General features: G+C 37.9%; 1 protein-coding gene across 1 annotated transcript in view; it reads right to left on the minus strand.

Annotated features, from left to right (window-relative positions):
* Nucleotides 1-244: 244 nt before the first annotated feature.
* The window catches only part of LOC104393090, a 382843-nt gene continuing 358927 nt past the window's right edge, over nt 245-24160 (minus strand). The window contains exons 5-8 of the mRNA XM_010002551.1: nt 2073-2195; nt 1464-1625; nt 445-559; nt 245-303 (exon numbers count right to left, since the gene is read on the minus strand). Coding sequence (XP_010000853.1) covers nt 245-303; nt 445-559; nt 1464-1625; nt 2073-2195 — 459 coding nt within the window. The remainder of the gene's footprint in view (nt 304-444; nt 560-1463; nt 1626-2072; nt 2196-24160) is intronic.

The following is a 24160-nucleotide window of genomic DNA, read 5'->3' on the forward strand; positions in this document are numbered from 1 at the left end:
CTTGGAACAAGCAGCCTTACTTTAAAGTCTCCAAATGTGAAGAAAAATACCTAATATTTACTTTCATGAGTAAGAAGCACCACCGCAATCTTAAGATTCAAGGACCCCTAGAGGAGCAGGGAAGTTTCATTTCTAGACAAGAAATTGCTTTGTCTGTGGTTTCCCCCTGAGGTTACACAGAGGCCACATGGAGGTAATCCCTTCCAAATAACTAAATTGATTTTCTTCGGCATAAGAAGATAAATCACTGCTTGATGCTGTTGGCTTCTGCAATAGAAGTTAGGTAAGCAACCTGGAAAGCTGCTAAAACACAAAAAGACAAATGATGTACAAACTACACACAGGAACATGAGCAGAGGACAGAATAGAAATTCACATGGCTATTCCATGAAGGCTCAATGAACACCAGCTGCATTCACATCAATCTTTAATAATAAATATTACTTTTCACTGGTAACCACACTGCAATCGCTCTGCTAGGCAAGCGATGCCCATTGCACAGGGTTTGAGCACCAAAAGGAGCAAAGCCCATCTGCCTTGTTTGCTGCTTAGTTAATTGCTAGAATGAAACCATTACCCAGAACATCACCACCTTTAGTAAAAAATATCCTTTTTTTTTTTTTTTTTTCCCCCACCTTCTCAGGCCTTGCAGAAAATAAAACAGGAAAACTGTCGTGCTCAGCCCTCCATCTAAGCCCCCTTCATTAGAGAAGTTTTAGAAACACTCTCAAACTACTGCAGTCTCATTAAAGAGCAAGTGTAATTTTCAGGAATGTATTTCTTTTAGGTTAATATGCAGGTTCACCATTAAGATCAACATTTTTTGCCAGGCAAGATATTTCAGAGTACACCAGACACATACAGAAAAACCTTCTATACTTTATAAATAAGTTGCCTTAATTAGCAGAGATATGTCTCCGCATCGCTTTGAATTGCAACAAAACCCTCAGAAAAGAGCAAGTACTTGAGCAAGGATCTGAATAGTGGTAAATGAGCTCCCTTTTCAGGCATAACTTATGACTTTGATACAGCTTTTTGAGAGATGTGAAAACTAGGATTCCATCAGATGGTTACATTTAGAGTATTTTTTCAATTTCTGAACAAGGACAATCAAGAAAGGAAGTCTGCTATTCTAAAATCACCACAATATTGAGGCTGAGAACCTTCATTATTCCATTCTCAATGTACAGAAAAACAGACTCATTTCCCAGGAATTATTTTTGCTCAAGCAAAAAACCTCACTGAAAGCAAAAACTCACATCTGAACACAAAGCTTTGCCAACTGAACCGTCACCTGTGACATGACAGTGAGTCTTTGAAACCCATCACAGGACAATCAATCTGCAATGACACTTTTCAAAAAGCAGGTTTGGTTTTTTACGACAAAATATTTTTCCCAAGCATTTCATGCTACATGTTTCCTTGTGTTCCAGGACCAAAGCCATAATGACTATCGATCCTACCTTCAAAGGAGAGATGTGAGACTGTAAGACATATCCATGGACATTCTCTATTTGAGACAAGTTCTTCTCTGACACATGAACAAGCTCTGGGCCTCTCACTTCATGGGTTAATCGAGGCAAAGTATGATCATGTGGAGCGTCCTCATCTTGATAACGATATTTCTAGAGAAAAGAGATAGCAAGAGAGAACAAATAAGCTTTGAGGAGACAATGTGCATGTATTAATGTAAATATGAGTTAAGGTAATGTCTGATTCACATTAGACAAAATAATGCTCAGATTTCCTGATCTCTTCTGGAGAGAATACCTCAATTTTTTTTTAATAAGATTTCATCAATGAGAGAAATTATGGTATATCACACTAAACTTTCACCATCAGGGAGATGTTTGAGATGATATAGTAGCAAAGGTTGATAATGAACATAAAAAGGCATGTTGATCAGCCGAGCTATAGCATCCGTTCATATTTCACATCCCTACATTAATAACTGCACCTCTATAGCCCTTCTCTGCAAAAGATATATTTTCCATTTACTTCCATGTACCCTGATGCTGGAGAGCACACGTGCACTTCCACAGAGTCACAGCCAGGCAGAGTTTGCCCCTTACCCTGGACACTAAGTAGGGTGTGAGGTGCTGTAACTCTTCAATCCACAGAGGGGCAACATGAAACAGGAGATACGCAGATTGTCCAGGATCCAGAAGGAAGCTTGTAACAACAATGATATAACCCTAAAAATGAAATTAAATTACCCAATCTTTTTTAGCCTTTTTTAAAAGGTGCCATCCACCTGGGTGATGGGCCCAACTGTGTCATATGACGGGGCTGTTGAGCCAGCTGGAACCAGCTGTATCTAGCAGGATCAGTCCTGGCCTCTCCTCATAGAGGTGCCTGCAACCCCCTGGCTGCCAAAGCCTCACTTTTTATCACTGACAGATGTACACGCCGCTGTTTGGAGGGACAACACCAAAGGGGTTCAAGAGGCATCATTCCATGCTGGGGGATGTGCAGCTGTGGCAGCCAGGACAGGGGGAGAGCAGAGTGTAAAGCAGCAGGGAGTTCATAGGTCTTTGGCAATAAGAGAGGGGCAGATAGTGTCATTGTAAATCCTTTTTTCAAGCTGACAAACTATTGGAATAAGCAAAATGGAAGACTAAATAAAGGATAAAATCAAAGACTAAGACTTATTTGGATGGCCATATAAGAAAAATAAGTCTCTAGTTCAGGTACGGTGACAGGGACATTGTGAAGAAAACCTCTCTGCTGCTCCTGCCTTTCACTTTGACCACTCAGCTCTGGGCTGTTACTTCATTTACTCATCCCTCCAAAGGAAATCATCCCAGTTTATTCCTGCCCTCACTCTTGTGTATGGAACAGTCTCAGCAGTTGCCAATTATTTTCAGAGTGTAGATGACATTATTTATTCTCTTATTTTCTAGGATATGCCTGCAACCTTTCACATATTTCAGATAATATAATCAATTAATATATAAAATGACTGGCACCAGACAAGCATTATTTGGGCAAGAAGTTGTCAGTCTAATAGACAGTACTCCAACCAATGTCCCATTTAAGGCTTGGCACATGGATCATTTAAGCCCCAAGCAAGCAATTATTTTTTGAATCCAGTGAGTGCTCTTTGAAAATAGTTGAAAAATCAGAGACGCCCTCTTTAAAGTGAGTAAATTGCTAAAATGTGATTAGGAGAAATAACCACAGAACACCAGAGTCATTGCATCTTCCCAGGAAATTAGATGAAAATGTCCAGTGATAGTTTTCTAACGAGAAAAGACAGTAGTGGCAGAAGCCATAAAAAGCTCTGTCATAGAATCATAGAATCATTTAGGTTGAAAAAGCCAATTAAGATCATCAAGTACTGCTGTTGACCTAGCATGCTGCCAAGTCCACCACAAAACCATTTCCCTAGGTGCCATATCTACACATCTTCTAAATACCTCCAGGGATGGTGACTCCACCATTTCCCTGCTAGCCTGTTCCAGTGCTTGATGATTCCTTCAGTGAAGAACTTTTTTCTAATATCCAATCTAAACCTCCCGGGGTGCAACTTGAGGCCATTTCCTCGTGTTCGGTTGCTTGTTACTTGGGAGAAGGGATTAACCTCCACCTCACTACAACCTCCTTTCAGGTAGTAGAAGAGAGGAATAAGGTCTGCGCTGACTCTCCTTTTCTCCAGGCTACACAACCCCAGCTCCCTCAGCCACTCCTCATAAGATTTGTGTTCTAGACCTTTCAACAGCCCTGTTGTCCTTCTCTGGACTTGCTCCAGCACCTCAATGTCCTTCTTGTAATAGGGGCTCAAAACCGAACACAACATTTGAGGTGTGGCCTCACCAGTGCCAAGTACAGGGGGACAATCACTCCTCTACTCCTACTGGCTACACTATTTCCGACACAAATATTATATACTCTCTCTATATGTATACTATTCTGTCGATATAATTTGTGCAACTTTACAGAGCAAGAAGCAGTGTAAGGTGGCATCTCTTTGACCATCCTTTCTCCATCACCACACTGCAGAGGAGCTGTTGTATAACTGGGAGCCAAGTCCCAGAGGAAACTGGTTGATCCTGAGCCCAGTGCTCCCAAAAAGCAGAATACTTTCATGGATCTCCACTGTTAAATTGTTGAGGAAAACCTATTTCTTATAATGAAAATCCATAATTTTAACTGATAACTGTGTATTGCCATTACAAACACTGTAATATCCATGTTCATGTGTCATAAACTGGAAGGTTTACAGGACAGGTTTCCACTTTTCCATTTGCCTTTATTTCCCTCCCACCCCAAGCCCAGCCTTCTTGCTCTTCAAGAAGTGCAAGCCTAGAGCATTTCTGGGTCAATCTTGTTAAGTGTTTGCCTCATGTTCTTAGCACCAAAATCATTGATTTTCATACATCTTTCCTCCCACAGCATCTCTTCACTGAAATGCTCTCAGCTGTGAACCAAAACAGCTTGACACAGCAAAAAGCCACTGGTAAGACTGAAAATACCACACCAAAATTAATAGTCTCCTGCAAAAATACCTCATTCGTCTCTGTCTCTCTGTCCTGTAAATGTCCTTGAAATTACCCCACTCCCTAGAAACCAAAGATTTCTCTAAGGGTTAATTCAAATTTCTGGAAGGAAAAGCATGATTGCACGGAAATGCTACTCTTCACTTGACAAAAGAACAGGTGGATTTCTTATGATAATTAAATTACAAATCAGTGCCTTCTGCTGACAGGGTATTGTACACTGCCAACTAGCATCACATATTTAAAATCCTCTGTAATTACCTTTAATGGGGGAGTGGAGTGCTCTGCTGTGAATTTTTAATATAAACGTGCCTTTTTGTAAGAGATAATTCTCTCTACAATGTGAGATTATTGCAACATCTCTTCTCCTTACATCGAACTGTCTAAAGGAGTATTTCTAGGGCTGTGTTTGCCAAAGAACTGTCAGCTAAACAGGACTGAAGATATGAATCCAGCAGAAGGTAGTGGTCAAAAGCTTTATATTTCAGCAAAATCAGCTCTCAAGAAAAAAGAAGTCCTCAGCATTTTATTTATTTTTTTTTTGTAGTTACCATTGGTTTCCTTTGCAGAAAATGCAAACAGAACATTTAATTTTAAATCAACTCAAATTGGCCTGTGTCCTAAGCTGCTGAATGTGGTCCTACTGGAGTTGAAAAGCACGTGTCCCTGCTCTCTATATGGCTCTTTTACTGAACCACACTGCAATACATCACACATTACTTCTGCTTGCAGTAGGAGGGCTGCAAAAGGAGGAAGCAAAGTGTGTTACAAGAGACACCAGGCTCCACAATATACCATGAAATAAGTGCAGCCCGTGAATCCTGGATTAAAGAGGATCTCTGCACTGCCATGTTCAAGAGACACAGAGGCAAAATCATGATGTTGCTTTTCACTCATCTGAAGCTTTATAGTAGATGCAGCTGATAGATATTAATGATGGAAAAAAAGATACCACAACATACTAGGAGATGGTGATCCATTAATGAGCATTCCACCCTGCTCCCAATCTCTCCTCAAAGCCAGTCTGCTAAAAATATTCTGGCTAGCATAGTAAGTTTTGTCAAAGGAAACAAAAGCAATACTACTCACTTTAGCTCTAACAGATGAGGATTTCAAGTCTCAAATACTATTTCTGTTTTGATGACCTCCTCAGGAGGGTCCAAACTTCTGCACCTTAGAAGCTGTGGGTCTTCAGATAACCAATATAACTTAAATAGCACAGGGTAAGGAATTTCTGCAGAATATTTCCCATGTGAGACAACGACCTTTTACAGATCCAGTTGTCCCATTGCAGTCTGGAGGTAGACAAGATACGCAACTGGATCCCAGTGCTACCTGCTTCTTATCCCTTGCTCACTTGCCTTTTCCCTCAACCCAGGATCTGAGCTTTTCGCAATTCCCACTGCTTGTCATCTGCTGCAACCTTGACGTAGGAGCTACGTTTGAGCAAGATAAGCATCACCCTCTTTCTGCATTACATTAGGTCCAGAATTCAATAACACTGAATTTGTTCACAGTTTTAGCATCAGGCAAAAACCAAAACCAGAAAGGACTTGGTCCATTTAAACAAAACTTTAATCTTCCAAGACCTATTAGAAAAAACGTTACTGCCACCTTGTCTTACTTTTGGGGTCAGTTTTTTTAGTGGTTTTTCAATGTGTTGAATTTTACTGGCACCACTCCCAAAGGCAGAAAATTTCAATGTCATACAGATGAGTATCTTGAGAAAACAAACTTGACAATTTGCACACACAAGTCCTTGGGAATTCATCCAATCATGAGTAGAAATAATGTTACTCATCCAAATGATTGCAAATGAGCAACACAGCTTGAATTCTGAATATTTGCAATCAATCTATAGAGTAAAAAGAGTAAAAAAAAAAATGTTCTCATTATATAAAATGGAAGAAATCACAATCTGCTTGCCAAGACTGTGGAAGTAGATTAAGAAGCTAAAATCATTGAATAATTACACTTATTGTGAATGACTTGCTCTTTTGCTTATCAAGTAGATTTCTAACAAGCTTGTCACTGCATCACAGCAATACCTTTCATTCAAGAAGCCCAAAGAGCTTTACAAGTGGTAGTCAAGTCTGATAATATCCTGTTGAAAAAAATAAATAAATGTGTGCATCATCTAAAGGTGTGTAAAATTAGGCACAGAAAAACAACAACTTGTTCAAGGTCACAAATAGAATTGATTGATTAAGTAGGGGTAGAACTCAGGAGATTTTTCCAGTCTGTTCTTCTAAACCCAAGACTTAGTGTGACCAAACTGACTCTAATATTAAGAATAATAATTATTAAAAAAAAAATTGACATAGATTGGCAACTGCCATTGAAATTTATTTTTACATGAGTTTTGGTGGGTTTCTTCTTTTTTTTTTTTTTTTTTATCTTTAATTTTTTCCTTTCCCATAAAGGTTCCAGGAGACAGCAGACTTTCTAAGGTCAGGAACTAAGTTTTTCTCTGTGTCAATATAATATCTAGCTGTGGTCTGTGTAATTCATATTGTGCTATTGCTGAGAAACATATAGTGATTTTTAAAGGACAAGAAGTTTTCTTGGAGAACCAGATTATTTCACAGAAGGGACACTATCAGCACTGAATACTGAGAATTTACTTTTTTTCCGCCATTAATTACAACACGAAGCTTCTTGTCTTCAGGAGAGGGGGAAAAAAACAAATATGTTGTTTCTTTTCTCAGTTACTGAAATAGGTATTTGTCCACTGTAGGGAATTCTGTCCAGGTTTTTAAAAATTCAAGTACACTGTAGTGGACCAAATACGCTTTACAGTATTCTCTTCATCTGTTTTTTGAAACGCTAAATAAATTCATTTTTCATGATGAGGAAGAGGTGAAACAGCCTTCAGCCCAAGTTCATCTGCCTTGCATTAGCAGGAGGTAGTTGCGCCTTTCGCTCACAAGATGGCACAGTAACCATCTAGTTAAAGCATTTTCTCACCTTCAGCTAGAAAACGAAGTGTTGCAGGAAAGAATAAATAGACATGCAATGTCATAAAACTTCAACAGATCTTTCCTTTGAAGTGACTTGGTACAACATTATTTCAAAAAAAGACGGCAATCTTTTATAGTAAGTACGTGCAAGCAGGTAGTGATAATACACAAAGCTGTCACCTCTAGGAAAGTCTAACACTTCATATAAACATCAAAAGTTACAAGCAGGTAGGAAGCTATTGGCTTTGCAGGCTTTTTGCATGTACAAAACCCGCTATGTATTGACAAGATAGACACTAGCCCAGAATGCTGCATTCCTCAAGGAATTCTAAATCCTAATTAAAACCGCCTGCATGCAAATCTGTACCATGAGCTATTCAGCTCCATATGCTGCATCGTGTTTTGGACCTGTTAACAGCATCACTTTAGCCCTCTGGAGGCTGCTACTTGCTATCCAATAATTTAAAATAGATTTTTAACTTGAAGTACCAGTGTAAAAAAAGACACTCCAAGAAGGCGGCTTTGCTAGTATTAAATGCTGAATGTGGCTGCAGACTATAAAGACAAGTAAATTAAAAAAAAAAAAAAAAAAAAAAGTGAAAAAGGAGAAAAGGAAGAAAGTTCAGCCAATAGTGACTGTTTATCTAGTTGGAGCAAAGGAGAGATGTGGGTGAAATCATACAATTTATCAGCATCAGGTTGTGGCCACGTCTCCATCCCTTTGTCCTGCAATAACTTCCCTTGCATGCTACTTTTTATAGTTTTCAACTCTTCCCCTCATTATATTTGTTTCTGGTATGTCCATTTTCTACAACCACTACACAAGTCTTCATGCTTCATTAGTTCCCTCCTTCAAGCCCCTTTCCCTCTGCAGCTCCCCCATGCATCCCTAGATGCATCATTTCTCCACTCCCATTCCCTGACCCTTTCATTTCTGCTGCTGAAGTCCTCCAGTGTGGAAGAACTGAGCCTCACAAATTCTTTTATTCTGCCCGTTGCCTGACCTATAGAAGAGTTTCTGGTGTGGGGTGGCTGTGCTGAGGTTACTACTGAGCATTTGGAGAAGCGGAGCTGGCAGATGACACCAGTTGTCCTATCTCAGTTTCCCTGCCAATAAGCCTGTGGTGAGAATGCAGCATGGCGAAACAAACACCCTGGGTTTATATCAGAAGATTGCAAAGTAATCATGTAATATAATAAATACATAATTTGTTATTATTATTATTGCCTGAAACAAATGATACAGAGAAACAAAGGAAAAATCAAAGAATAAATTGCTTGCCCCTCTTCTGTACCAAAAATACAGAATTTAATTTAGTCCAGCTTTGCTCAGCACATGACACAGCAGGCCATTTGTGTTTTGCAGCTGGAACCCTTTCCCCAGTCTTTCACACTTGGGTGCCCTACTTAGCTGAATTTATGCAAAAAATAGGACTCCTCTTCCCAGTGCACACTGCTAGTGACTTCTTCACAATTATCTGACTAACAAACAAAACAATGCATGTGAATTGTACCTCTTAGTTTTGTGTGTTTCTCTGGACTGATTTAAAGCTTTAACTATGTGTTTCAATATATTATTTACCAATGCCCTTTTGAGCATGAGTCAATAGGGGGGCATCTACTGAGTTACTCCAGAGCATAACCAGGATTATCCCTTAACTGTGTTTCTTGTCCCTCATTGGTCATGAGTCAGATGTAGTTGCAGTGGGCTTTCTGGCCCCAGAAAGCCTGTCCAGTTTCATGGTTCTAATTTGGGACACTGCCTGGCTGTGTTAGCACCCACTGATGCTTGGAATCCCATTATTCTAAGGGGATCTATAGGAAGGGATGGCCTCTTGGCACAGTTTCTGGTGCTGTAGCCTTTCTCACAATGCTTCTGAGTTCATCTTATGCCCAAGTATCTCATGCATCCTTGATAATAGTGCTAGACATGGGCTTTTCTCTACCTCCTGCATCTGTCTCCTCTGTGCAGTCCTGCTCCTCCTTTCTGCTCCTTGTACTGATCAGTCACTGATAAACACTAGGGTTTTTCATGGCTTTGTGTGAACTAAATTATGCTCTTAGAGAGCTTCAGCCTTACCAATAGTTGCATCAGTGTCAGTAGAGCAGGCAACACAGGAGAGGAATGAAAAATCAAGGATTAGCAGAGTAATTCTTTCAGACAGCATTACCAATAAAATGAAAAAAAAACAACAAAACAAAACCATGAAAATGTTACCCTGAGTCTTCTCCTGCCTTGAAAATATGACAGATAAATACAGGGAGGTTTACCCACCAACATTAAGAGAACCAAGGAATCTATAATGTATAATAGCAAATCCAGGGAAGGCTGACTTGAGAGTTGTCTAGGAAAGAAAAGGAATAGAAAAATCATCAAAAGGGGTATTGGAGCAAATGGAGACAAAGATCAAAGCTCAGGTGATGAAAACAAAAAAAAGACTGAGAACTCCAGCATTCATGCTGCTCAAAAATACTTGTGAAACCCATAGGAAAAGCATTTGTCTTGTCTCACTCCAGCACTAGTTTGCATAGTAATTGGAGCTCCCAGCAATTACTGAGATGGCAAAAGCCTGTGGCTCTGATGGTGGTGGCCTTACCTCTTGCTAAATTGTGCAGATTATCCATCTAGGGCAGTGGAGAGCAATTTTAAAATTTGACACTTGCACCGCTCATATATTCCTATTTCTAAACTTCTTGAAAGGAGGTGTCCCCATTGATACCCTTGCTTTCTCTGCAGTCCCAGGTATAAATGAAATTGAGAAGGAAAACTAAACTCTGCTTTTCTTAAATACAGGCTTAATTCATAGCTTAAAAGAAAGAGAAATCCACAGAGTAAAGTGTTCAACAGTCAAGGAAGTATGATTTCCTCATTAACCCTACCACATTAATTGTGTAGACAGGACAGGGAATTAATTGCATGTCAAAGAGCACAGGAATTGTGTGTCTGTGGGATTCCAGTATCATAGAATCACAGTATCACAGAATATTAGTGTTTGGAAGGGACCTCCAAAGATCACTGAGTCCAACTGCCAGAGCAAGACCAAAACTAGAGCAGATCACTCAGAAAGGCATCCAGACAGGTCTTGAAAGTCTCCAGAGAAGGAGACTCCACAACACTTTGGGGAGCCTGTCCCAGTGTTCTGTAACCCTCACAGAATTTGAATCCATCGCCCCTTGTCCTATCACAGGATATAAGTGAAAAGAGCTTGTCTCTTCCTTTTTGATGCCCAGCTCTCATGTATTTATAGAAATTAATTAGATGCCCCTTCAGTCTTCTCCTCTCTAGACTGAAAAGCCACAGGTCTCTCAGCCTTTTCTTGTAAGGCAGGAGTCCCAGTCCCTTAATCATCCTCGTGGCCTCTCATTGGACTCTCCCAAGTCCAACCCTATCCCTCTTGAACTGGGGACCCCATAATTTCTTACAGAAAATGGAGAATTCTGAACAAAAGTTGTATGAGGCAAAAAGATTCTCTCAGACTAAGACAGGCAAATGCTATTGTAGATGCCTGTTTCTGTTCTTGCTTTTGCCACAGAAATCTCAGGCACTGCTGGGCATTTCACACAATCAAGCTTTCCACAGGTGTAGAACTGAGATGTTCCTCACTTTGAAAGGCCTTGGTAGGTGCAGATGGCCAGTTTTTGCAGGCTTGCTGAGCTTCAGCAGCTTTAGCTGAAATCAGGAGTTGGGCTTTGTGCAGAAAAAATACAACAGAATTGTGTATGCTCCATGAAGTCAGTCTAAGGTGCAACTGGTGCCAGCTGACATTGGCCACCTAAAACTTAAACTGCTGGCATCAGTAGATCCCTTGCCAATAACTGGAAATTCACAATGACTGCTCCTGAAGGCATTTTTTTTTTTTTTCCTTTTTTTTTTTTTTTTTTTTTTCCTAACTTGGATTGAAAGCAGTTTAAGATTTAGACATTTTGCATGAGATTAATTTAATTTTTAATATTGCAAGCTAGACACAAAAGCTAGTGGACTCATTTGATCTTAATTGTTTTATTAAGCAAAAGTTCTAATCACACAGGGATATTGTAATACAAATTCATTAATGTTTATGGGATACTTGGATAGCATGGTCAGGCTTAGTATAACAGGAAAATCAATGAAAAAAATAATAATTCTGTAAATGGAGCAGAGTTTGAACTGCATGTATTAAATAATTCATGGAAGCATTTGTTGATTGTAAAACACCATAAGAAGTACCACTCCACGTGACTGAAAGAAGCAGAGGGCCCATGAACACAAAAATAGCTGTTTAATTTAAATTGTATTTCAATTATATTATAATACTACATGACAACATATTGCCATGGAGGGCCTGAAATAAAATTGTTGAGACCATCTTAATTCTCGTGTTTCCTAAATCTCAGTGCTTAACTTCATAACCCTGACATCCCTTAGCTGTTCTTTGAACACAATGTATAAACACATTAAAAAACCCTCATAAACTTTAATAGCATACCTGCTTCTTCTACTGTGAAGAAGGTATAGAGATAAGTACTCATTCTTTCAGTGCTTGTGGAAAACTGGCTCTTCTTAAATAAAATACAAACGTTCTGTGTGCATAAACTTGAAGAATAACCTTGCTGTGGCAACTCAGGCCATTAGTTCTGAAGATACCACTCTTTTTGTACCAAACCAACTTATGTTGATGCTGGAAGAGTCACTACAAATCTCAAATATTTGTTATTTTTACCAATCCTGTATCTTAAAAGCTATGAATTTTTACTAACAAAGAGAGTTGTAACTAGGTCTTCAATACGCCAACAAAACACATTTGCATCAGGTGAATTTGCACATGCTTGACACCTGGTAGAGTCAAGATGAACATTTCTAAAGCAGGGCATTTACTGAAAAGGCAGCTTTAAACCTCTGGGTCTTAATTCTTCCACTCCCTTTCAGTACAGCATCCTCGTGGCAATATAACTCGTGCTTCCACATACTGTGATAAAGCCCTGGTTATGGCATAAGCTGGCAAAGTAGCTGTCATTATAACAGAACACAGAGATACATGGAACTATTGTATGAACAAGAGAGTATTTGCTATCACCAAAATCATCAGTTCTATCTTTCCACCTTTCCACCTGTAAGGGTTACTAATGTCTGAAAAGTCCTTTAGAGCTGAAAAATGGTATTCAAAATTTAGATGTATATGATACGGCATAGAAGACTCATTGAGCACCAGAAAATTCAGATAGAAATTTAGTAGCAGTCCATGTTCTTGAAAATCAAGATTCTACATGTCCTAACCTGGATGCCACAACTTTACTGCTTTTGAAAGGTACAGCCTGATTATTCTGTTGAGTACAACTGTAGTGTCTCACCATTGTGCCTGCCTGTCTTTGTGCTGAATTCTACATTATTTTGCCCCTGTCTTCTCAATGAGGTTTTTGGTTGGTCTTACAGCTGCAAAAAGCAGAGGAAGACAAAGGGGAATTTTGAACACTTTTGAAATTAGTAAAATTATCTCTGAACAAATAACAATTCTCTTTCTTGTAGACTGACCTTAGCAAGGTTCAAAGCCATCTGTCTTAGCAATAATGCTTAATTAAAAGGTGAAACCCCTACTGCATTCACTAAGAATCCCTATTTGAAAAAGTTTGGATATTGTCACAGTTTTTCTTTTGATTTTTCTACATTTTCAGCTGAAATGTCAATGTGTTGTATAAAATGTCATGAAGTAAATAAAATCTGAATTCCTTTGGTCTCAACTACTAGCTTTCAGGGAGGCTGCATAAATGTCTGTCAGCTGAATAACAATGTCATGGTACATTTTCTGTTGTTCTTAATTATTAGAAAATGAGGACAAAGCAACACCCATCCTGGTTAAAATTAGATTCAGCCCAGATCATAAGGCAATCATAAGGCACTGTTAACTTTGAAATGAAAGACAGCCTTATAAAATTATACCCAAAACAAAACTCAGAGACAATCCCAAGCAAATAGCTTGGTCTAGACACTGCAGTTTTATTGTTAGGCTGAGGGTTTTTTAAGCCCTGACCCAGCAAATGGATTGACTGATTGATTATATAAATAAATATTTCCAGAGCTGTATATGTGCAGTGGGCCAAATCCTCGGATTTGCAATGTCCATCTCAAATATGGCCTATTTAGAGCTATTCATATTTAGATTATTCATATTCCATTTTTTTTTCTGTACTCAACTAAGAGCTATATGGATAGCCAAAGACTTGTATTTGTGTTTTCTTTTTATGAAGTAGCAGTGTAAACTCCCCAAATAAAAGTTCTTTTGTAAAAAACCACATCTTTTTCTCTGCACAAACCACCTTCACAAGAGACAGCAAGTCTCTCTCCATTTTCTGTCAATCCTCTGCTACTCAGCTGATAATACAAACAAGGAAAACAATTTATTGAGTCTGGAGCTGTGAGTTTCTGCTGAGGAAAAGAAATGCTCTCTGGGAACCAAACTGAGAGCCACAGCTCATTTTTATCTTGACAATGAGAAAGTGAGAATGACTTTAACTTGTTGTTGACCTTTGTTGCAGTTGGATCACTGATCTAAAAGTCAGTGACTATATATAAAACATTATTCACATTGAACTATCATGTATAGAGTGGGAAAAACACATTTTACTATTTATAAAACTTCTCTGCATGAGCAAAGTTCTGCAAACATTAATCACAATGGTATGACTGACTATCCATACCAAGGAAAATGTACCTTTTTTGTGATTAATCTAATCTCTGCTGCTCAGGAAGGGACGGACTGCCCTTTAATGGTGCTGTGTGCTTGACACTAACAACCCAAAAGCTGGGATATTGGCAGTGGTGAGCCTCACCCAGAAGCTCCTCTGGCTCTCAGTCCTTGAGATAAACCGTGGGCGTGTACTCCCCCATGGGAACTGTGTTTATTTTTCAGTGTAGTGACTTGGCATTTTGTCCTAATTGCTACGTGACTAAACCAAAGCAAAAACTATCTATGTGGGAATTGCCACAGCTTGTTGTGAACATACATCTGTGGTTTTGAAGGCTGATAATCTCCAGGTAGTTTTAAATTAGCCTGGTTCTTCTGTAGCTCCCTTGGGAAGGGCTGTGCCATCTAATTTCCCTTGCTCCCACATGAACTATTAGATTCAACACTGAACATAGCATTAGTCAAATCCCAGTTGCCAGTAATATTTTGGCCCTATACGTCCATGTTCTCATACATACTTTTTGGCTTTATTAGCTTATTAAAAGTGTGGCCTTATTAACTTTTTTAACCACCAAAGTGATGATTAAATGGTGCAGCAGGAAATATTTTGAAGAGTTTATTTTACAGATGATTAACTGGTGTTACGAAATGGGCTCTAGTTGTCTGAACAAATGTAGGATGATATCTCATTTTTGTACTGACTGTCCTCAATTATTTTTTTTAAATATCACTACAATAGTGAAATAGCTAGAAACAGGATCTTAACACTTTGTCTTCTTGAACTTTCCAACAAATTGGAAGTGTCATGGAACCCCTGTAATATATTTCTTGAACTCCTTTTTTCACTGTGTTTAGGCAAAATTCATTACAAATTTGTCTTTTACAAGGCTTGATGAATCAGACACTCCAAATACATAACAGGACAAAGTCTATTCTCAAAGTTCCTGAAATACTTTGCTGGAACCAACGTTTTCCAAGTGATGTGCATTCAACTGTTGTATCAAAACTTCTGAGGTGTTTTATTTATTATGCTTATTTTGTGAAAATTTGCAGTTCTTTAATTCCTCCCACCTCCCTAACTTTCACACATCACTGCTGCTCATTTGCATGTGCTCAGCACTCACCTGCAAATAGGCCAGACAGCTGCATATCCCAGCATACTTGCATACCTTCTGCCAGCTCTCTGCATGCCATCAGAGCTCACCTGCCTGTGAAACAGTTTGAACTCCTGCACTTTAGATCTATATTGCCAAGCTATACTAACCAGAATAATACACATTGGTGGCTAATCAGCTATTCGGGACACATTCTGATCCTTGTTCTGGCCTGAGAAAATATAGCCAGAAAACTCCTCAAAGAACATGAAAAAAATTAATATCAAAATATATCCCAAGTGGAATTAATGCTAGTATTTGGATTTATTTATACCACTACCCCGTGGAGTTTTATGTGAAATTCTACTATTTCAAAGACTGCTTAAGCTACTTTCATTGTCAGTCAAATAAGGAATTTCCCTGCAAAGAAAGGTTAAAGAAAACAGACTTATTCTTCAACTGCTTTACTTCAGTGGGAGAGCCAATTTTTAAAATAGTACAACAAGCTAACACTTAATTAAAAACAAAACTAAAATATTTGAAATGCAATATCTTGTTAATTTGCAAATGCAATGTTAATTATTTGTAAGACAATTCATTATGTTGGATACATTGCCATGAAACATTTCTAAAACCAAAAAATGGTTTATCACGTTTCAACTAACTTACCAAATCACAGAAGCAGCCAAGATATATACATACTCAAATAAATTTTGTTTTCTGTTTATCCCGTGCTGCCAAGCAAGAGCTTTTTTAATAAATATTTTCACCAAAAACACGTTTAATGCACCTATTTTAGATTTCTGTATCCTAAAATCATAGAGAAAAAGCCTTAAGAAGTAGAATTATACTATTCTTTAGACCTATAGATTGAGAATAAGTAACAATAAAAGATATTGAATCTTCAATACAGTTGGAAAAAATAGGGCAAACGTTTGGGCACACAGTCTCTACTACTCAAATAAATTAAATTTGCTTATATCTTTAGATATTCCTAATCTGTCTGCCAGTCAAGTCCCAAAGACAGAAATATAAACAAAACAAAACAATAAAAGGATTTCAGGAATTATTTTAAAAAGCACATTTTCCTCAAGGATGAGGGAATTCATAGGTATCCTAAAAGTGCAACTGCCTTTTGCCAAGTTTCTTGAACCTCTCTCTGATATCTTATGCAACCCCTTCTATTTCCAAGTTTCAAAAGAAATTTAAAGAGAAGATAAATTATTTCTTAGTTAAGCCACCTACAACTCATTAAGCAGAGACATTCAGCACACACGTCTGGTCTTAAGAATCCCTCCTTGATCCTTATCATTCTCAGTGAAATTAGGTTCACAAAATTTGACAAGTTGAAGGTGAGATGCACAGGCTTAACAGTTAAGGGTTTGCATTCATCCCTTCTTGTGAGATGCTTTGCAAAAGCCATCATAGTGACAATTAATTTAAGTAACATAAAATATTCAGTGAACCCAATTCCCTCTCCCTGTACAAATGGCTGAGGACAACAGTGGCGAGCTGAATACTGAGGGCAGATCTTTTCCCCCAGATGTGCAGAAACCACCAAAGGCAGAACTTCCTTCTTCTGTGGAAAATAGGTTCTTAATTTCCTGAAGTTCATTAGAAAATCTCCAGATAGTGCTGTATCCAGCAAGTATAGCCTTTTGTAATCAACATCAATAGAATGAATGATTGCTGCTTATGGAGGGAAGTTTCCTGTGCTCTCATCCCTCTTATAGTCACTGATGAGTTAATGCTGCTTCCTGCCCTGCTCCAGCCCTGCAGCACTGCTTGGGATGCCTCCAAGACATGCAAAGATCACTGTGAGGAACCAGACCTAGAAAGGCAGGGGGGATGGAAAATTTCCCCTCACTCCATAAAGGCAGGAGAGAAATTTGAACATTTTTGAGTTCTGCATCAGCGGCATAGACTACCTGAACAATTAGGGAAGAAACAGGGAAGAAAATCGTCAGAGAGCAAGCAAGAAAAGGCCGGAAATTTCACACACACATGAATGTCCAAAGAGAGTTCAGAAATGAATAAATGGATAATGTTCAGGTCCCTTTTATTCAATACAATCTTTCATTTGGTGGCTAGGAGGAGGAATTTGCAACAGTTGAGAATGCTGATAGAAATGATTACAGTAAGAAACTTCAAGGAGGCTGGGGAGCTGCAGAAGGAAAGCAAGGGCTTGAAGAACTGAAATATGTCAACATTATGTGTAGACACAGGAACAGAAGGAAATAAAACAACAAATACTGAGATGCCTTTGTCAACTTAGACATCAAGAAGAAATTCTTCACCATCAGGGTAGGAAGGCACTGGGATAGGTTGCCCAGGGAGGTTTTGGAAGCCTCATCCCTTGGAGATGTTCAAGTCTAGGTTGGATGAGACTTTGTGCAGCCTGGTCTAGTGTGAGGTTGGAATCCCAATCAAAACCATTCTGTGATTCTGTGAACTGTAAGAACTGGGGAGACATAAAAAATGCTCCTGGATAGAAACAGACAAGGTCAGAAAGGTCCATGATCAGGGCATATAGTATTGCCCAAGTAGTATGAGTGAGAGTCTTTTTTAAAAGAAATGTTGTGGCTCTGACTTGTAGAACTGTGATGCAAGGTTTAGAGCAGATCTGTTGTCAGAGAGTACATACAGACAAGTGTCTGTGCACAATAGCATATGATGTAAGCAAAGTTGTCAGTCTCAGCTTGCACTGGGACACTTGTATAGACATCACCAATGGAAAGCATTAAAAATGACTTTAAAAGGCTGTTACTAAATTTATCTTTCTGAATATGAAAAGTCATTGGAAGTATCAGCTGTCATTTTTATAGGTTCCTTGGTGCTTTATATTTTTTTAGGCAGAGAGATTATACTGTCATAACAAAAACAGTTTCAAGACACTTAATAGGATAAGCAGCAACTTCATCAATTTAAATGCTTTCATTCACAGAAATTATTACTGTAAGATGACATCTTCTGCCCATAATCTTCACTCCTTGTTTCATGTTTTCCACTATGAGAACAGACATTATTTAGGGGTAAGTCTGGATTGCTCAAAAGTATTCATACATTTTCCATCTCACATCCTCATACTTGCAAGGTCACTGATGGTTGCAAAGCTAGGAACAAGCATGTGGCACATGTGGGCACTGGCCTTCCACAGTTAAGCTTCACTTACTATTTTATTTTCTATATATTAACTTCATTTATCTCCCAAGCTAAACATATTCCAAAATATAGAAGAAAAGAGAAACAAAACCCTTCAATCCAAAAGTAAAGCTAGCTTTTGGAGGCAACAAGTCCCATAAAAAGATTCCTATGACATTCTGCTGTTCTCTAACAACCTTTAGGTCTCTGCATTATCCCTGAGTAACGAGCTATTTTTCAGTATCTTCTTAAAGTTGGAAAACCTTGCTTCTGCTCAGCAAACTAAAAGGAAAGGCCCAAAGGTGCAACCCTTAGAAAGATCCACTAGGTGCCTACAGCTACATGCCAGGCTAGTTCTACACATCGTATTACTGAAATAGCTATCTAAAAAATCTCTGGCAATGCAAGATTTTGAAACCAAGCATCCAAATCTTACACTGATGCTCAGTCACAGCAAATTGGCTCATCAGTGGAGAGAAATAAGGCTTCTAGTAGCCAAAAGCCTAATGCCATGCACATGATTCAGACACAAGCTGTTGAAAATATGAATGTAGTCACACTTATTTAAGGAGCTAAAAGAAAGCAACAACATAAGCCACTATATTTAAAAGCTTTTGAAATTTTTCTTTTGTTAATGGCAGGTCTGTCTAAGCCAGTCGATACAACAGAGTAGCATCTTTGCATGTAAAACAGAGTTTTGGGGTTTATCCAACAGGAAAATGGCAAGGTGATATTAAAAAAATCCATCACCATCTGCACACAAAGTGATGCTGACATTTTAAGTTCTGGTCAATGCATTTCCTTTTCTTCAAGGTCTATTTACACTTGAGTTTGACAGGACTCTTACTGCGGATATAATCAGGGGCACTACACTGCAATTTAGAATGGGAACAAGGACAGTATTAGTAAAGGGAACATGAGTGGGTTGTAGTTTACTTAAAATAAAATTGTAAAAAAAGTCTCTAAGAAACAGTATGTAAAGCCCAAAGACGTAATTTAACTCCACAGTGCAATATTTTTCATGGTACTACCCATTATTTTACTGTAGGTGACAGAAAAATAGCTTAATTATTAAAAATCACCATGTAAATGAGCATTTAGAGAAATAAGCAGCACAATTTTTTTGCACATGACTGTCCTTATTTCAAAGGAAATCTGTGTGCAGAGGGGCCATAAAAAATTTACTTGTAGTTATAGACTGTAATATTTTAGGACCACAAAGACACGTAGAATTGGTAAAAACAGGCAAATGGTGAAGGAGCATTTTGCACAGTCAAACAGGGTTGCTAAGACATGCTAACTATGGGGAGGAGGAAGTTTTCCTTGGAGGTAGTACATACAGGCAGACACCTCACTGAACATTGCAGGCAGTTGTTGTTGTCTTTGGTGTGATGTTCTTGGTCTTACAAGCCAAAAGTTTTGCTTGCTGCACTCCCCTGTATGCACAAAGTGACTAGAAAACACCTACTTGTTATTTCAAGATCTGAAAAACCACAGTGTGAGTTTGGCACAGGAGCACGGTACTGGGGTGCTAGCAGAAATCTTAGATATGTGTAGGTGGGAAGCAGAGGTTTTCCACAGAGTTAATGAGGGAAAAATTTGTGCTGGACATGCCCAAGCTCGCTCTTTAAAAATGGTCTACAGATGACCAACTATTTGCTGCTTCCTGTAGAATTGCTATCAGCCTATAATTTCAAAAGCTGTTCCCAACTCATTGAAAAAAAAAAATATGTATTTTGACTGCCTATAAATGTGCTACATGGAAAGATGGATTGCTTGAATCAGGTTTTAGACATCATTTTTCAGAAAGTTAATTTATTTTCTGGACATCATTAGCTTGAAATAAATTCTCAGCAGGTGAAATATAATGTCTCATTAACTGTATGTTAAAAGAAAGAAGGAAAAAAGAAAGGCAGTGATAGTAAGATTTTAATTAACTGGAAACTGATTCTCATTTACACAAAGGCTGGCACACACCACACTAGCTGTCCAAGGAGGTTTTTAACTGGGGAATATGCATAGTTTTCACCCAACTTAGCAACCCTTTATGGTGGCAAAGCCAAGTTTAACAGTCTGACTGCAAGTAAGACTGAGTTGAAGTAGAAACTGAGTAAGGATGGAAGCTTTGTTATCTGTGAAGGGTTCCCAACACATTTCCCACAAAATAAAGAGCACACTTCAATTTTTTGTTTGTTTGTTTCTCCCAGATGATTCTGAAAGGTTCACAAAGTATTGTACTGCTAGTGAGCTTTCTCAAAGTTTACTGGAAAACATCTAAAATTAACTGAATTTTTTAAGTTGCATTCTATCTCTTATGTAGTCTTTTGACTAATCTAGCTAAAAGGAGTTGATTTTAGTGGTCAGTTGTATAAAAATACTTTGTGAGGGAAAATAAGCATATGGGAACCTAAGTGGCCCATGTTCTCCTACAAGGCAGAGACAAGTTTAAAAAAAGGACTGTTTTCTCTAAGTAGCTATCCAGTCTTCACTCAAGTGCCCACAGCACCATTTCATAACTATAAATAGCCAATTAAAACAAAAAAAGTTATTCCATTTGTTATTATGAGGTCAGCTTCAAATTGTGGCTTTAAAATGCTTTGAGTTACTTTCTTCTTTTCCTAAATACAATTTTTTTTTTTTCTTTGGATTTAACAGAGAAGTTAGAATTAGAAATTTTCTGCATATTACTGTGCATTTCAGAACGAAAAAGAAGAAGGAAATTAAAAGCTTTCACTGACTAAATTTTCAATAAAATTATCCAGAACCATGTTTTATAATATTGAAATATGAGAGTATTAACTGGTATATAGAAAACATAATAATACATTAAAAGTATTAGTAGAAGTCAGTAAATCACAATAAGAAACTAAAGTAAAAAAATAATGTAATCATGTCCTGAGGGAAAAGGTAATTAAAATGGGTATGCTTTTATGAAATGTTCTAGTCTTAATGAAACTACATTTAAAAAGAAAAGGAAATATTCAGATCTAAGACAGAATATATATGAAAAACAAAGCTTTTTTTGTTCAGTATTTTACTATATTTAGAAAGATATACTTTCATCTGCATTGGAATTTTCAAGAAAAAACTATTTGTTCTTAGTATGTTAGTATTCTAAACTCTAGCAGTTCTGATCTTTTTATCTTAGCCTATGATCATTAGTAAACCTGGGACCTAATTTTTATAATGATATCCTGCTGGATGTGCTATTCCTCTTTTGAATCAAAATAATATCAAGCACTTCTGAAATTACCTAAAATCTATTCAAGTCAGTAGAGGGACTTTCATTTCTTTCTTCTTTCATCCAGATTTCATCTCTTGTATGAAAGACTGGGCCCTTGAATATTACACAAAGAACAAATAGAGCTACTGGCTGTATGGAAGTGCTAAAATGGGGGCCAGAGGTCCATAAAGTGTATTTTTGCTTTTTCAGTAATGATTTGAGAAATGCAGCTGATGGGGAATTAAAAATATTAGTCTTCAGAAAATATCTTAAAAAATCTGTACCAGGGTACACCTGAATTCAGATAATGAAAGCTTTGAGAACAAGTTGCAGTTATTCAGCACAGTTTCCTACAAACAAACATCTTAACAATTCAGTCCTTGTCTTCAAAGTGTGCATTGATCTGGGTCCAGGACAATGAGAAAACAGCTTAAACTCCTAAGACAGAAACAATGGGGGGGGAAAAAAAAAAAAAAAGGTGTACTTCTAGCACATAAGATTTGTCCCTCACAAGAGGAAAACCAATTTCTCCAATAGCTTTCTTGGATGAAGGAGACTGGTAAGACATTCAACTAATTCCTCTAAGATCTAGGGTCTATTTCAAACTAGCTTGTGCATAATTCTTTCCTAGTAAAATCACATAATCCAGCAAACAGAAATAAAGATTTTTACATGGTATAAAAAGCCACATGCATTATTTTATTTAAAAGGAGAAAGGCAAGAACAACCTTTTCAGTAGTCTCTAAGGAAAAGAGCAAAGCCATAATTTTGTGTATATTCAAAAGTTACTCAAAGAAGGAATCACCAATGCAGTTTTTAACCTTTGGAGTTACTCTCTGAGAATGTTCTAGAGTTTACCTTTCATTAAAAGAAGGCCCTTTTCTACTTAATTCTGCATAAATTATTCACATGAGTTCTGTGTCTCAGTGATAGAATGCTAACAGTGCTGTGTATTTTATATAATTGCTGTACGTAGGTAATCAGAGTACATTATGTTTCAAAGATAATTATGATGGTGTTTTCTGTTGTTATATGATGCTGAGAGCCTCAGCAGTGTGTTTTTCTAACACTCTGCTTTTCATACGGGTGGAGAGAAAATCGTCAAGAATTTCCCAGGGGTCTGTATTTTTCTACAAATACATTAATTACACAAAAAGAGATCCCAGATTAGCGACAATTCTTTTCTTTTCTAGTGGCCAAGTCATGTTACAGAAGTCTATTGTATTTAGGCAAATGTTTCCTTAATTTGAGGGTTTAAGCAACACTGCAAACATATTCTGGATCCACTATGTTGTTACGTCAATGAGTCATACACATGAAAGTCCCTGCATCAGTGTATATATATGTGTGCACAGTTGTCATGAGCCAGTAAAAGTACAGGGCAAATTTTGGTTCATCAACTTTAACATCATGTCCTGGTTTGAGCCAGGATGAGGTTAATTTTATTTTTACTGATTTTTTTTCTTTTTCTTCAGTGAACTCTTTTAAGCATCACATTTGCTGAAATTAGGGGCAAGTTTTCCAGCCAGTGGACTGATGACACCTGAAAGTTTATGGTTACTGCTGAGAGACCAAGGACACTTTGCTCATTGAATCTGCTGCTTGGGACACTAAAGGAGCAGAACAGTTGTATCTACAACCCTCCGGTAGGGAGAAGAAGACTAGACAGAAGACAAAATTGGTCTAGCAAATTATTCCATCCCATATATATGTAACTTGGTATAAATTCAGGGATCATGGAAGTGAAACCTTCATTTTGCTTCTCTTCTATCCATGGCCAACCTCCAGGAAGGACTCCATCTATCCATCTCCTTTGATCCCTAGGCCTGTGCATTCCTGACCCTTGTATCTCTATCCTCATCTCCTCATTTTTTTTAATCACTAGTATTTCGTTAAAGCTGTCTAGTTTCCAATCCAGAAGCTTCTCTCCTCATTCTCTCCTTTCACTATCAGGGTGGGAGGGGATAGAGAGCATTACTGTCATTTGTTTAATTGCTCACCCTGAGTTAAACTGTGACACACCAGTAACAGATTTTCATATCCTGTGCAGTTAACATTGGACTTGTATGTGTGCAGCTGAGTTGACTGCAATTTTTTCTCTTCCTGGAGATGAAGATTTGTAACAAGTATTTATCTGCCTGAGAATGGAAGAACTTCTACTAGCTTCAAGTTCTCCCTTCATTTGAAAAGTCCAGAAGGGAGAAATCTGTCAGAAATGTTGCACTACCTGCTGATGTCATGCTAACAGGTACCACATCAACCCTAATTTATACAGTGTTTTTTTCACTCATATTTTCTGCAATGCCAACTTGTTTCTGTTAGGTAGTGACTTTTCACAGATAAGCAGTTAACAGGAAATTATATGAGTTTGACACCAGTTAACAACAGCCACTAATTAAAGGATTTTCACCCACAATCTACTGTGATACATGGCATTGTTTTAAAGTTATATGTAATATTGACTGAAAAGTGCCAATGAGGAAAACCTCACAGGTCTTGTATTATATTCTCTGATGAGTGTGAGTTGTTTTTAATACACTCGATACTTAAATGTGTCCAACATTATTCTTTCCCTGACATCCAT

This window comes from Chaetura pelagica, unplaced genomic scaffold, assembly GCF_000747805.2.
Source record: "Chaetura pelagica isolate M959 unplaced genomic scaffold, ChaPel_1.0 scaffold388, whole genome shotgun sequence".
NCBI lineage: Eukaryota > Metazoa > Chordata > Aves > Apodiformes > Apodidae > Chaetura > Chaetura pelagica.